Genomic DNA, 15,773 nt, shown 5'->3' with positions numbered 1-15,773 from the left:
TGCCTCCCGGGCCCCGCCCCCACCCCACCTCCTGTGCCCCTGCCCACCTACCCTCTGCCTCCCGGGCCCCGCCCCCACCCCACCTCCTGTGCCCCCGCCCACCTACCCTCTGCCTCCCGGGCCCCACCCCCACCCCACCTCCTGTGCCCCTGCCCACTCACCCTGCCTCCCGGGCCCCGCCCCCACCCCACCTCCTGTGCCCCCACCCACCTACCCTCTGCCTCCCGGCCCCCACCCCACCCCACCTCCTGTGCCCCTGCCCACTCACCCTCTGCCTCCCGGGCCCCTGCCAGGCTTCTACCCCCGAGGAAAGGATTGCTGGGGCGTCGGCCCGAGCACAGTGCCTGCACACAGCACACCTCAGAAGCCCGGTCCCTTCCTGGCGCCCCCCCCCCCAGGTGCTCTCTCTGCTTCTGGACAGTACTGCTTTCATGGCTTAGCCCAGAGACCACCTTCTCTGCTGCCCCTGGGCCTCCAAACTGCCCAGGGCTTCATCAGCCCCTGGTGTCTAGGCCCCAGCTTCCCTGCGCTGTCACTCAGACCCACGCATCACCCGCCCACCCAGGGCCTGAGCTCCCGCAGGACACACCTCTGACAGCCCGCCGCTGCGGTCCAGAAGCAAGGGCCTGTCTGCGAGCTGCTGTCTGCCCACGCCGGTGCCTGTCTGTGGACTGCTTCAGACCCACCCCGGCCCATGGTGGGGGCTAAGAAAGTAAATGCTGAGTTAAATCAACACATCAGGGGCATGCTGGGGGGGGGGGGCAACGGGGGACTCCCAAGCATTGCAAGTGGGAACCAACGGTACAAGTTCAAGGTGAGCAGGGGTATGCGGATGGCCGGGACTCTCAGTCAGATGACCAGCGCTTCTCTGCTGTGGTCACCCAGCCGTTCCTCTTCTGGGCATTTACCCTCAGACATCATCACACGTGCTTGTGAAGAGAGGTGCACACAAGCCCCCCACCCCCGTCGGGACCAGTCACACAGCGAAAGACCAGAAACAACGTGAGTGTCCGCTGGAAGGGGGCGGGTACAGTCCGCACGATGGAAAACTGCAGCCGTTTGAAAAGAGAACGGGAAATGTCTGTTCTCATACGGAAGGTGTCTGGAGTGCCGGACAGGGTGAGCAGTGTGCGGCCACCGGGGTGGGGAGACGGGGTGCTGGTGAGTGAGCCTGTGTGTGGGCTGAGAAGATAAAGGCCGTCCCGGCAGGACGCAGGAGGAACCGGCACATGCTCGCCTCTGGGCAGAGGGGTGAGCAGGACACTGGCACTGTGCTTTCTGTGTTTTGAACAATGAAAGTGTATCACCTGTACTAAAAATACCCGAGACATGGAACAGGAGCGTTGCTGTGGGATTCTTTCTGGCACCTTCTACCCGGTGATTACAGAAAGACATGTATGTCCACCCCTATTGCCTGCCGGACCCCCCCCCCCTCCTGCAGGGCCTTCCTCCCTGGCCAACCCTTGCTCAACTCCAGGGCCCACCTCAGGTGTCACTTCCTCCAGAAAGCCCTCCATGATCTCCTTTGCTGGTCAGGTGCCGTTCTGTGCCCCTGGACGCTGTGTTCTCCCTGCCACACTCTGCTCACGCCACCCTGTCGTGGCCCATCTGCCTCTCCAGGAGCCTGAAGGATGGGGCCGTGGATGGAGACCAGGGTGACCCAGCTCCCAGCCTCTCGCCTGCCCAGGCAGGTGCTCAGGAACATACCTGCTGAGCAGACGCGCAGCCACAGGCGGAATGCCTCCGCAAGGGCAGGACAGGAATCAGGCAGCAGGGAGAGACATGCACTGCGCACTTCTGCTGCTTGGCCACTGGCCAAGCCGCGCCTCCCGTCTGATTTGCCTAAAAGCCCAAATGGGGCCATTGTGCGGTAGTGGGGGGTGGGGTGCATTTACCTCAATGGGATCAGGGTCCCTGCTTTGCAGAGCCTGGCTGGGCACCCCCAGGGAAAGCCACCATTGTTGCTTTCTGACAGCCATTTGATGAATTGTTTTCTGCCGCCGTGGCTGGGGCGGACTGGACCATCTGGCTGGTCCCCGGAGGCCTCGGGTCACCACAGTGGCATTCCTGGAACCAGCTTCCGTCTGCCAAGGTCCTCCCTGACCTTGCTTGGGTCACGTGAGCGGGTCCTGCAGCCCAGCCCGGGAGCACCTTCCCGGGCTGAACCCTGGCTGTGTCAGGCCCATCGACGGCCTCTTCCAGGGGCTGGGTTCTGCAGCCGAGGCGAGGAAGGTACCGGAGCCTGCCGTGCACCATCACAAAGTGCCACCGCGGAATCAGAGCACAGAGCGACAACCCAGGTGGAGGCGACCCGAAGTGCCAGCCCCGGGCGGCCACTCACAGCTCCGGTTAATGAGCGGTTTCTGGCTCCGGAACATGATTGATTATGGTCATCGGCGTACGTGGCAGAGGCTGCCCTGGCTTCCTTTAATGAACGAATGTCCCCGGCCGGCTCTCCACCGAGGCCCGAGTGTGAGCAGAGACGGAGGGGGTGGGGGTGGGGGGCCTCTCAAGTGACAGGACGCCTGGCTTCTGCATGTGGCAGAGCGTCCTGAGGCCAGAACCGGCCCCGAGGGGCGTGCGGCTGGCTCAGCAGTGTGGCCAGCTGGCTGTTTGCCTGACTCTCCCGGCTCATCTCCCCTCCCTCCCTCGTATCCCCCGTGTTCAAAATAAAAGGGGGGATGGGGCCGCGGGTCCTTGAGAACAGAGACGGGCACTTTCTTTACACCTGCTTCCCAGCACCTACCCGGGGATCCGGCACTCACCCCGCGGTCACCACTGAATGTTTCTGGAATAAATGGGTGGGTGGGTCTACTGGCAAATCAATCCAAGGATACAGGGTGGTCGGGAAGACCACGGACATGGTCCCACGGCCCCGCGGGCTCCGTCAGATGGTAGCCGCTTGGTGTGCTGACCCTCACTTCATCACATGGCTTCTCTTATGACTCCATGGCCCCCGTTTCCCTCCAGATAAACCCATCTGTGTCCTTGCATGATGGTCAGGTACCCAAGACGTTAACAGCGGGAGAAGCAGGGGAAAGGGTGGGTGGGAACTTTCAGCACTTGCAGTTTCACTGTGAAACATTAAAATACATGAATTTAAAACCCACGTGTTTTGCCTGCTGCCCGGGAGCCCTTAGGTTCTCGTCCTGGTGTTTCCTTGACCTTATATGACAACCTCACACAGGAAGGAACAGAATTGGGCAGGTGACTGATGTTTCCCTGAAGCCATTCACCAGATGATGTCTCTGATTGGTGAGCCCCGGTACATGGTCTGGGTGGGTGTGGCCCAAGCTTCCTTAACTCTCTTTTTGGGTGACCTGCCCTCCAGATGGAGGGCATTCTTCTTCCACCCCTGGGTGGGGACAAGGCAGTGACCCCTTGCAGCTAGCTTAGGAAGGGGCTGCTTTGCATACACTTCCTCCCAGAGCTTGGTTTCATGCCTCAGAGCCTTTGCATATGCTGTTCCCTCTGACTGTAACACCCTTCCCTACCTCACCCTTGTGCTGAACACCTCGTTGGGTCTAGGGGCTTTGCTCAGTCAGGGTCTTTCCTAAGAAACCTGCCATCCCCTGAAGCCAGGTAGAACTGGCCTTCGTCACACGTTCGATTGCTTGCCCAGTGGTTTGTCCCCACATGTCTCTCCTGTGGCCCTGCGAGCTCCCTGCAGCTGGGACCAGCACAAACACGACTCTCTCACCCTCACACCACGTGGCCCGGCAAATATTAGACGTCAACACATGCTGAGAGACCGGACTGACTAGAAAGTTCTGGTTGGTTTTTATTGTTTTAAAATGTAAAATATAGAATTACTTAAATCAAGCATTTTATTTGGTAGACAAAAATCTTTTAAAATCTGGGTGGGGGTGGGGAGTGGTCTTAAGGGCAGGGACGTAACAAAAGAGTTCTCCACGGCCGAGGATGTTAGGAGCTGTCAGACCAGTTCCAGGCCTCCCCACCCGGCCCCGCTGACATCCGGGCTGGAGAATTCTTCCTTCCAGGGGCTGCCTGTGCAAGCAGGACACTGAGCCATGTCCTGGCCTTCCACCCATTAGACACCGGTCATAGCTTCCCAGCTGCAACAATGAAAATGTCTCCAGATGTTGCCAAGTTTGGCTCTGGGCAGGAGGGGACAAAGTCGGGCCCAGATCGGGAACCACCGGACCTGTCACTCAGGAGGTTTTCGGTTCAGCCAGCGTTCGTTCCCTTTGCTACCCTGACATTCGCCAAAGCCGAGGTCGTCAGGACTCGCCTGGCTACCTTCCTCTCAAGCTCTGACGACCAACACAACCCCCCAAGCCGAAGGCAAAACCGCTCGCCACCGAACAAGGGCTTTGATCGCTGCCGATTTCTTAAAGCGCTCTCTGAAGGTTCTGCTTCAAATATTTATGGACTCCGTGGAGCGCCCCCAGAGAGCGAGGGGCCCTGTTAAATTTATAACTCCAGCGGTGATTTATTGACCCAGGAATTGCCGCAAATGCTTTGTCTAAGCTCTCTGTGGAAAGCCAGGATCCTCGCGGGGCTCATCAGCCCCGAGGGTGGTGGGAGGCCGTCGGCACGGAGGGCGGGACAGCACATGCTGCCTTTCTCTTGCAGACACGGTGCAGGGGCTCCTGACACCACAGTGGCCACAGCCGGGCGCCGTCCAGGATCAGGTGTTGGCCCCGAAGGCAGGGGAAGCTGGAGGCAAGAACACAATGAAAGGGTCGCTGCTTCTACGTGGCCACGAAAGCCCCTGGGGCCCCACACTTGATCCGAGGGACAGATGGCAATAGTAACTAGGACTGACTGAGCACGTTCTGCGCCTGACACCACACACTCCTCCGTCCTTCCAGTTCTGTGAGGCCCACCGACACCACCGTGCTATGGCCGAGCGCGAGGGGGGGAAGGGAGTGGGGGGGGAGGGGGGGAAGGGGAGTGTGTTTCAGCCTGCGTCACCCAGCAAGGGCCTGACAAGACAATCGCTGCTGGGTGTCCCTAGAAGGTGGCTGTCCTCCGCAAGTTTTCTTGTTCCCAGTGACAAGGGGCAGTGACCGTCCCCTTCAGAGAAAATCAGTGCGTGCTGGCTGCCAACCTCACACCCAGCACCGCCCCGGTTCTCGCAAACGTGCCGGGCCACGGGCTTTCAGCCGGTCCTCCCAACGGGCCAGTACCAGGCCCATGTTACAGATGAGGAAACAGTCACCTGTCTCAAAAACTATAAATGGCTCACCTACACGTATGTAGCTCGTAGCTCGGAAGAGGCCGGCTCAGCATGCCAGCCCGAGCCCATCTGATTTTAAAACCGTAGTCTCTCTAGCTCTCCACCGTGTTCTGTGCACGTTAGCCTTCGCCACCAGCCTGTCCCGTTTGTCAAGCGACGTCCCTGCTAGTGACAGGGAGGCCCCCTGCGCTCAGTCATGAGTCCCACTCACGCCTTTGCTCAGCCCTGTGAGAACGGGGGACTACCGGTGACCCAAGCAGAATGGGACAAACGTCCCCCAGGGGTCACGGGCTCTGGGCCCCGCCCTCATCAGTGGAAGCCGGCTGAGAAAGGTGGAGCGGGGACGGAGGGGCTGGGTGACCAAGGAAGCCCTCAGTGCGTCTCACCTGGACAGTCCCTGCCCACAAGGTGTCCCCAAGCCAGCGGGACAGACAGGCCAACAACGGTATGCTTCCGGCATGGAGCCGGAAGGGGTCCACAAGGGGGTCCACTCGGGCGCCAGCGGAGCTCCCGGGAGGGAACCACTGACTGACTGCACGTTGAGGAGTGGAAGGCCTCCTGGAGGAGGTGGTGTCTGAGCTGGATTTGGGGGCAAGGGGCAGGATTCTGTTTTGTGTCAAAAATCGAAGGTCATTCCACACAGAATAATGTGCATACCGAATATCAACACCAACTTAAGAGGTCTGAACTCTATCTTGCAATAATAATACTAGTTTAAAACAAATGGAACCACTGACTTTATAGGAAGAGAGTAATGATACAATATCACTGATTTCATATGGGTCAACCCATGATGGTGGACACGTATTGAGCTCTTATAACATGCCAGGCATCTTCTAAGCAACTTATGCATATGTGGTCATTCACTCTTTAACCCAAAGTGATATTATCATCCCATTACAGAGGTGAAGAAACCGAGACCCAGAGAGGTTAAGTGACTTGCCCAAGGCCACATAGCTAATAAGGAGGCAGAGCCAGGTTTTAAACCCAGGGTGCCTGGTTCCGGGCCTGCAACTATTCACCACCAGTCTGCCGCTGAACCCGGGAAGGAGGGGTCCCAGGGGGAGAGGGACATGACAGGCTCACGTTACACAGGCACAAACATTCATTCAATCACCAAAGGCTGACCAGCCCTTTCAGGACATGTTTGTATATATCTTTTATAGTACTCTTTTTTTTTTTTTTTTATTCATTTTAGAGATGGGGGGGGGAGGAGCAGGAAGCACCAACTCCCATATGTGCCTTGACCGGGCAAGCCCAGGGTTTTGAACCAGCGACCTCAGCGTTCCAGGTCGATGCTTTATCCACTGCGCCACCACCAGCCAGGCATCTTTGTATATTTTTAGACTCCCTTTACCTTCCTTATTTTTCTCTAAACTCAACCATAAAATAATATACTTGTGACATGTGGCAAATTTCATTACTGTTCTCCAAAAATGACCTTGTTTTGCTTCTAGGTCGCTCCCCCTCCCCCCAGGGTCATCATTTAACAAACTGGTTTTCACGGTGAGAAGCTCTTGCCCAGAGCCAGCCTGCACGTCCAGCTTGCAGCCTGGCTTTCCCGGAGCAGGAAGCTCTGGCCCTCCACGTCCACCACAACTGAACGGAGCCACGACCGTGGGCGAGAACTGAGAGCCGACGATGAGGGTGGGCGCCCGCATGGCCTTCTAGAGGAAGAGCCCATGGCGCCCCTCCCTAAATTACTCATCCGACAAGGCCTTTTCGAAGCTTCCTATGGGCCACGGACGCTGTCAAGCATGGGCACAATAACATCCGAATGGACATTCTGTCATCTAACTACGAAGAAACTAACGTATCCATGGACTTGAAGTCCAGGAATGGGAGGATTTCCACCCGGTCGCAGCCTGTATCTGCGGGAGGAACTAACTCGGAAGAGCGGTGAACGATGGAGAGGCTCGGAGCCGCGAGTGTTTAAGAGGCTCTTAGGGTTCACCTGTGTCGTTCATTTACCCTCCGACCATCGCCTCGGAAGGTTTGCTTTGGGTTTCTGGCCGGGACACCTGGAGCAGACGTGTGAGAGTTCCTCCTCTCACTGAACTCCAGATTGGAGCATCCAGAGAGGCAGGAGGGACCTGTCCTCTCCCCCGCCCCTCAGTGACCCCATGAGGGCCCAGCACAATCTGGCCACATAATGACCAGAGTGCCAGCTCTAGAGCCAGGCTGCCTAGGTGGGAAGCCCCGCCGTGCCACGTGCCAGCCGTGCGACCTGGTGGGAAGCCCGCCGTGCCACGTGCCAGCCGTGCGACCTGGTGGGAAGCCCGCCGTGCCACGTGCCAGCCGTGCGACCTGGTGGGAAGCCCGCCGTGCCACGTGCCAGCCGTGTGACCTGGTGGGAAGCCCGCCGTGCCACGTGCCAGCGTGCGACCTGGTGGGAAGCCCGCCGTGCCACGTGCCAGCCGTGTGACCTGGTGGGAAGCCCGCCGTGCCACGTGCCAGCCGTGTGACCTGGTGGGAAGCCCGCCGTGCCACGTGCCAGCCGTGTGACCTGGTGGGAAGCCCGCCGTGCCACGTGCCAGCCGTGCGACCTGGGGGGAAGCCCCTCCGTGCCACGTGCCAGCCGTGCGACCTGGTGGGAAGCCCCTCCGTGCCACGTGCCAGCCGTGCGACCTGGGGGGAAGCCCCTCCGTGCCACGTGCCAGCCGTGCGACCTGGGGGGAAGCCCGCCGTGCCACGTGCCAGCCGTGTGACCTGGTGGGAAGCCCCTCCGTGCCACGTGCCAGCCGTGCGACCTGGTGGGAAGCCCCTCCGTGCCACGTGCCAGCCGTGCGACCTGGTGGGAAGCCCCGCCGTGCCACGTGCCAGCCGTGTGACCTGGTGGGAAGCCCCATCGTACCACGTGCCAGCCGTGTGACCTGGTGGCCACTGGCCTCCTCTGTGCCACGTGCCAGCCGTGTGACCTGGTGGCCACTGGCCTCCTCTGTGCCACGTGCCAGCCGTGCGACCTGGTGGGAAGCCCGCCATGCCACGTGCCAGCCGTGTGACCTGGTGGCCACTGGCCTCCTCTGTGCCACGTGCCAGCCGTGTGACCTGGTGGCCACTGGCCTCCTCTGTGCCACGTGCCAGCCGTGTGACCTGGTGGGAAGCCCGCCGTGCCACGTGCCAGCCGTGTGACCTGGTGGCCACTGGCCTCCTCTGTGCCACGTGCCAGCCGTGTGACCTGGTGGGAAGCCCCATCGTACCACGTGCCAGCCGTGTGACCTGGTGGCCACTGGCCTCCTCTGTGCCTCGCCTTTGCTCCGAGGAGAGGTGAGCTGACAATGTGTTGTGGGCCCACATGGTGCAGGAGAAGCTACTGTCTTGCACACATGAGCACGGCAGGTAGCGGCATCCAGGAAGTGGGAGTGGGGGCTCCCTTCTCATTCTGTCCTTCCCTGCATCATCCCTGCGGCCTCTGAGACCCCCCCTGCACCCCCATGCTGTCTGCAGCAGCCCCGTTAACGGCTTGCGGGGTCCCCGTCCTTCACGGGCAGCTGCCCCTCTGTCCTGGCAGGTGCCATCCCTTTGCCTAGAATGCCTCCTACCTGCCTAAGGTGACACAGGCCAAAGATTAAGTGACAGAGGCAATTTTCTGAGAAAAAGAGCAAAGCTGGACAGAAAGTCCTATTATGAGGTAATAATAAGCCTGTCGGCAGGTAATTTAAAATGAAAGGCACCAGTCAGGAAAATTAGACAATTCAGGAGGTCGGTGACAATAGCTGTCATTCATTAAACACCCCCCTTGTGCCAGGTGGCACCTCTCTGATGTGCCAGACACACACCCGGCTCTCCTTGCTGCCTCCACCCTCCTGTCTGCGGTAGGCAGCAGTGTCCCCTGTCCCCGTTCTCTGAGGGAGAAGAGTCAGGCGCACACACATTAAGCAGTCTGCCCGACATCACCCTGAACGACAGCTGGGATTTGAACTTGGGCCTGTTCAACTCCAAATCTCATCATAAGCAAAGCAAGTTCTCTCTGAATGCAGAGTTGCTATTTGGGCTCTGACTGACCAGGACATTTTGGACCAAACCTCCAGTAAGCACAATAAGGAAAGCCCGATAATCTATAACAATGTATCTATTTAAACCATCTGAGAGCTACAGAGATGGTGAGGACAGGGGAGAAGCGGAGAGTAGCTGGCATAGCACTGGAGGCCATGTGTCCCCTGCAGGTGAGGGTGGAGTTTGCACCTGAGAGGCAGAAAGTGACACAGAGTTGCGGGGGGGGGGGGGGGGAGGTCAAGGGGGAAGGGTGCTGATAAACACTCCGGGCTTCGATGGGGACCCTGAAAGGCTACACCCTAGGAGAAACGTGAACAAGCAAGAAAGCAGACCCCGTCAGTACAGAAACAGCTGACGTCAGGAACGGTCAGCTTGTGGCCTGACTGCCTGTCAGAAGCTACCGGAAGTCCTCTCTGGAAGAAGACACTATCAAGCCAAACCTCAAATTACGTTCCTGCACAAGTTTTCACACACGATGTCCAGCATTCACTGAAAAATAACCAGACACAAAACGTAGCATTTGACCAAAAACACAGATTAAAACACAGATACTAGGAAGAGACGAGGAGAGAAAGACCAGGTGTGGTGTTGGTCACTGATCTGCTTCTTGACCTGGTGGATGACCTCATGGGCGTAGCACTCAGTTCACCGAGCTGGCCACCGGCGAGTGTCTGTGTTTTACACCCGCCGTTACAAAGTTTACCTAAGAAATTAGGTGACCCATGTTCTCTCACCTCCGGAGAGTCCAGGCGAGCTGTCCGTGCCGGCCACTCAGCCTCAGGAAGAGGCCAGGACTCGGAACGCAGAGACCTCGGGAAGACGCCGTCCAGTTCAGGAAGTAGGAGGTATTTCTGAGCTAGGAGAGAATATTCACAGTCAAGTCTCACTCCAAAAGTCGATAAAATCAACACGTCTCTGAGCCTTGTCATAACCTTCTTTCATTCTCTTCCATTCCCAGATCCCACACCCCATGACAGAGACCCTCGCGGAGGCCTGGAACTCTCTGAGCGGCTCCTCTGCACACCCCTGATGTTTCTGTTGTGCTTTGGGGTATCCTAGGAAGCCGCCTGCCTGCCTCACCTTCTCCTGCCTGGCTGGGGACTCCCTCAACACAGGGACCAGCGCTACCCCTGCAAGCCACCACATCTCTGTAAACCCTACAACACCTGCCTGGGCTTGGGCACCGGGCAGCCTTTCAGAAACACGGCAAGAGCAAGTCATTCAATCAATCTTGTACACTTCCTTCTTCTAAAGGGGCGGGCGCCGAGCCCAGAGAAGGGAGGAGAATTGCACCAATCAGTGGCCAAAGCAGGACCAGCTAGAGTGCATGCCCCTCCGCTTGTGAAAACACATCAGCTAAAGACTGAGAACAGAGCTCTCTCCTTGTGTCGGGCTCTAGACACTCCCCAGAAAGGTCATGGTATCCTCCTTTTCAAGATCAGAGTCTGGGGCTCAGAGATTTTAAGTAACTCACCCAAGATCACACAGCTGGTAAGAACAGAGCCTAGCGGTAAGAATTGCTAGGTGAGCAGATCTCAAGAGCAGCTCAGTCACCTAAAGGGAACAGCAGCCATACTCCCTCCACGTCTTTACTGAGCATCTGATAGGAGCCTAACCCTAAATAAATCCTTAGAAGCCACACCCACCCACACACGGATAGCGTACTGCAGTTAGACAGGGATGTTCTGATTGGTCAGGTAGCATCTTAATTTCCTTTTTAATAATTAAAAAATAGCAGAACAAAAGTATCACTCGTGTTACCATCTTTCTAAGTAACCATGGTTAGTATTTTATTTTATTTTATTTTATTTTTTTGTATTTTTCCGAAGCTGGAAACAGGGAGAGACAGTCAGACAGACTCCCGCATGCGCCCGACCGGGATCCACCCGGCACGCCCACCAGGGGGTGATGCTCTGCCCCTCCAGGGCGTTGCTCTGTTGCGACCAGAGCTACTCTAGCGCCTGGGGCAGAGGCCAAGGAGCCAGCCCCAGTGCCCGGGCCATCTTTGCTCCAATGGAGCCTCGCTGCGGGAGGGGAAGAGAGAGACAGAGAGGAAGAAGAGGGGGAGAGGTGGAGAAGCAGATGGGTGCTTCTCCTGTGTGCCCTGGCCGGGAATCGAACCCGGGACCCCTTGCACGCCAGGCTGACGCTCTACCACTGAGCCAACCAGCCAGAGCCTGAGGGTTAGTATTTTAGTTGCTCTCCTAACCTAAACTGTCAATCACACACAGACATGCCTGGTGCCCGTCTATACTGTTGAAGTCATTGGAGTAATTTCATTTCCTATCTTTTTTTAAAAAAATTATTATTAAGTGAGAGGCAGGGAGGCAGACAGACAGACTCCTGCATGTACCCTGACCAGGATCCACCCGGCAAGCCCTCTACAAGTGATGCTCTGCCCATCTGGAGCCACGGCTCCGTTGCTTGGGCAATTGAGCTATTTTAGCACCTGAGGTGAGACTATGGAGCCATCCTCAGTGCCCGGGGCCAACTTCCTCCAACCCAGCCATGACTATGAGAGGAAAGAGAGAGACAGAGAGACAGAGAAAAGAGGGGGAGGGGTGGAGAATCAAATAGTCACTTCTACTGTGTGCCCTGACCAGGAATTGAACCCTGGACATCCACATGCTGGGCTGACTACCTCTGAGCCAACCGGCCAGGGCAATTTCCTGTCTTTTTTTACATTTAATAGACTATCATCATTTCCTGGCTGTCACGTGCTTATCAGCATCATTTCAGTAACTACTATTGCATTGAGCAGGTACGTTAATGAACAATTCTGGCATTTCTCTCCTCTGGTGTTTCACTATTATAAATGCCCTGGCATGAACACCTGTTCCCCACAGAGAATGGTTTACTCAGCATGAGTTTCAAAGAGTGTGTCAAAAACAAAGCAAAAACACATGGAGCCACTCTGAAAGGGAATGGGAGCCGCCACCCCAGAGGCGCTGTCTTGCATGTCTTACGCCTCAAATCTTTGGAATGTTCCCCGAAGTGGGGAAGAGCGGAGGGGGATAAATGGTGATGGAAGAAAAAGACAGGGCAAAAATAACCTTGGCCTTGGCCTGGGGCAACACTGTATCGCAAAGACTTCTTTGCAAAAGGGAACAGGAAAGCAGTTGGTTGCTACTCCTCGTCTGATGACTCCCGGACCGGAAATGTAGGACACTTGAGCATCAGTGTCACCGTGATCCGTTCTCCGCATCGACAGCAGTGCCTTCCTTCTGGGGACGTCACTGTTCCCCTTCCCATTCTCATCAGGACCCCTGGCCTCTGTCCCCTAATGGGAACACTATTCTGGCTCCTGCCTGCGTCAGTGCATCCCAAAGAGCTGCTCGTACTCGTCTCCAATAGAGGTTTGCTGCCTCTCCCTCTGAAAGACCTTGTTATTCTTAGGGCAGCGACGGGGCGGAGGCGTTTGGCCGGTTCTGCAGTGTCAGCATTTTTCTCCTCTGTTGTCCTTCGGCTGTGAGAGGACTGGGAGGGCTGAGTGGGCAGGGAAGGGAGGGCCGGCTGGGGGCCGCATCTTTGTCTGCGCTTGTCGCTCGGCGGAGGGCGTTTCCCTGCCCCGGCCCACCTGTCAGATCGTCCCGCTGGCTGGGACTGACCTGAGCGAGCCCACTGACTGCCCCACACACACACTGAAAATCGCACTGACCTCCTCCAGCCGCCGTCTCCTCGGGCTCGGCATCCAGGTGGCGGCCTGTCTGGAAGGAAAGATAGCTCAGCGGTGATTCTGCGTGGCACGGGAAAGAAGCCTCACAGAGGGACTGCCACCGTGCAGGCTGGGCCACTGGGCCCTCCCCGCAGCAGGGACACTCGCTGGTCAGGGACACCTCCCCGTGCCTGTGAAGATACAGGCGGGACCCCCTCCCGCCCCTGCCCGCCAGCCTCAGGCCAGGATTGGCTCTGCGGGAACACAGGGGCAAAGAGACGATTCTCTGCCCAGTACTCAAGTTCAGACGGTGAGAAATGTGCTTTAGAAACTGTTAGACGTGGGAGAGAAGACAAGGGCCGCTGGACGGCGACGTCTCCGGGAGAAAGACCCTCCACGGACGTCCCCCGACTCCTGGTGACAGCTGATTACTGAGCTGCACCGGGCGCCCCTGACAGCCACCCAGGAACCCAGGTGGGGCTTGGGCCCGAGTCCCCTGCACCGCCAGGTAGACCAGCTGTCCTCCTGGGTCAGCAATGGTGACAGCTGGTCGGCCCGGAGGCCCTGGCTGGTTGAACAAGACCAGCTGCTGGCCCTTCGAGGCAGATTGGAGTTGATTCCAGACCAGAAACCCAGTTCTTACTTCCTCCTGGGCTTTTCTGGGGGGGGGGGGGGCAGGGGGCATACTGTCACCGAGATGTCTCCCCCCTCCCTCGTTCCTCCACTGTGTCCTCCAAGTATTCACACATCAGTTACTCCCTGCCTGGGAGGCTCCCTGCTCTCTGTCTCTACTGAACTCCTATGCATACCGCAAGGCCTAATTCAGAAGTCCTCTCCTGGGTGATGTCATCCTTCCTCAGTTCCACCTGACAGAGTGCAGCCTCTCGCACAGCCCCTACAGGCTGCACTGTGGCCGCTGGGCTCTGTGACAGTCCCTCTAAAATGAACTCACCGATCCAGGGACCAACACACAAGGGCACGGATTATGGCTCACCGTCTTCTGATACTAATTCACCCACAGCATCAATGTCCAGGAGCCTCTGTACCCAGCACCGTGCCTGCTCTGAGTATGCCCTGAGAGCACTTGTCTTATATCCCCCAAACAGTGTGTCCTCAAGCACCAGGACCGCTCACAGCCCCAGGGCCTTTGCACATGCTGGCCCTCCAGCCTTGAGGGCTGGCTTTCACTCCATCCCTTCCAGCTACTAAAACCCTTTTTATTTTGTATCTTTCAAGGCCAACTTTGGGTGCTCCCTTCCCCCCCCCGCAGGAAGCATTCTCCCAAATCAGTCTCCCCCTCTCTCTGCTCACTGTCAGTGCCTCCAATGAATGCTCTTCCTTGGGCTCAGAGTCAGTCTCACCGGACGCAGGCTCCTTCAACCTGAGGATGAGGTTCTGCCGACCGCTGCCCCTACAGCGTAGCCTCGTTCGTGTTAAATTGCTTGCTCCAGGGGTCCTGCATGCAGTAGGACAAAGGTGCTGCTCCGCTTCCCACTCCTCATTTATCCCCGCAGCCAGGGTGACGGTCTCAGAGTGGACGCGCTCAGCCAGGTCAGGTGAACCCCGAGCCTCGCGCCCTCCATCGGCAGCGTGGAGACGCTAACACGTGCCTAGCAGGGTGTCGTCAGAAGGAAATGAGGACAAACCCCTACTAAAGGTTCTGCACAGAGGAGCCAGCCGAGAAAGGCTCGTCCTAAAGCTCCGCTCCCCACCCCCATCGCTCTCCCACACACACTTTCGGGAAATATTCTGAACTTACTGAAAGGCAGGAGCTAAAGAGAAAATAATTGCCTGGATCCTCAGAGGCACAGGCCTGGGGTTGTTGGATTAATGAATGAGGGAGTTCAGGGCTCTCAGGTCTAACGACTATGTTTTTTATGCTTTAAAAAAAATTTTTCCCCCATTAATTTGAGAAAGAGAAAGGGATGAGGGGCAAGGGAGAGAGAGAGAGAGAAGCATCAACTCGCTGTTCTGCTTCGTTGTTCCATTTAGGTGTGCGGCTCACTGGTTGCTTCTTGTACGTGTCCTGACCAGGGGTCGAGCCCACGACCCTAGTGCCAGGATTATGCCCTATCCACTGAGCCACCCGGCCAGGGCTCGCTGCTCCGTTTTAAGATGAACCTCCATTTCTTTTATTTTTTTTTTTCTCTCTTGCATTAAACTTTGTTTTAATGGGTCTCAAAATTCTGTGACAGATTGTTGGTCAAGTTGTTTCCATTCAAAAGTGATTTTTAAAACCAGTAACTTAAAAACTGCCTCACACACACATTCTCTCTCTCTCTCTCTCACACACACACACACACACACAAAACCACCAAATGGTGCACAGAACATTCTCCTTTCCTTCTGACGTCTTTCCGAAGCCTTGTCCTCATGACTGTGTCTTTTACTGTTAAACAGCCATTTGAGGCAAACGGTTCTGAGACGGTTCTCCCACTGCTGAGGAAGACGGGGGTGGCAGGCACTGGGGGTCATTCTCGTCTAGCCCTCTGAGCTTTCTGAGACGGTTCTCCCACTGCTGAGGAAGATGGGGGGGCGGCAGGCACTGGGGGTCATTCTCATCTAGCCCTCTGAGCTCTCTGAGACGGTTCTCCCACTGCTGAGGAAAACGGGGGTGGCAGGCACTGGGGGTCATTCTCGTCTAGCCCTCTGAGCTCTCTGAGACGGTTCTCCCACTGCTGAGGAAGACGGGGTGGGGTGGGGGGCAGGCACTGGGGGTCATTCTCATCTAGCCCTCTGAGCTTTCTGAGACGGTTCTCCCACTGCTGAGGAAGACGGGGCTGGCAGGCACCGGGGGTCATTCCCGTCTAGCCCTCTGAGCTCTCTGGGCAGACGTGGCGACTTGGCCGGCTCCGGCTGCCCTCTCGTCCACTGGTGTGATGACACCCCCAGCAAGTGTCTGTCTCACGCCACAAGACC

At 57.2% G+C, this 15,773-nt stretch overlaps 1 protein-coding gene across 1 annotated transcript in view; it reads right to left on the bottom strand.

The window, feature by feature from the left end:
• Positions 1 to 3,922: 3,922 nt before the first annotated feature.
• Positions 3,923 to 15,773, bottom strand: part of C5H4orf50 (chromosome 5 C4orf50 homolog) — a 61,341-nt gene continuing 49,490 nt past the window's right edge. The window contains exons 14-16 of the mRNA XM_066385311.1: positions 12,858 to 12,906; positions 9,934 to 10,055; positions 3,923 to 4,680 (exon numbers count right to left, since the gene is read on the bottom strand). Coding sequence (XP_066241408.1) covers positions 4,435 to 4,680; positions 9,934 to 10,055; positions 12,858 to 12,906 — 417 coding nt within the window. The 3' untranslated portion in view covers positions 3,923 to 4,434. The remainder of the gene's footprint in view (positions 4,681 to 9,933; positions 10,056 to 12,857; positions 12,907 to 15,773) is intronic.

The sequence above is a fragment of the Saccopteryx leptura genome, chromosome 5 (assembly GCF_036850995.1).
Source record: "Saccopteryx leptura isolate mSacLep1 chromosome 5, mSacLep1_pri_phased_curated, whole genome shotgun sequence".
Classification (NCBI taxonomy): domain Eukaryota; kingdom Metazoa; phylum Chordata; class Mammalia; order Chiroptera; family Emballonuridae; genus Saccopteryx; species Saccopteryx leptura.
The sequence above is the reverse complement of the archived record's forward strand: the minus strand, read 5'-3'. Positions and strand labels throughout refer to the sequence as shown.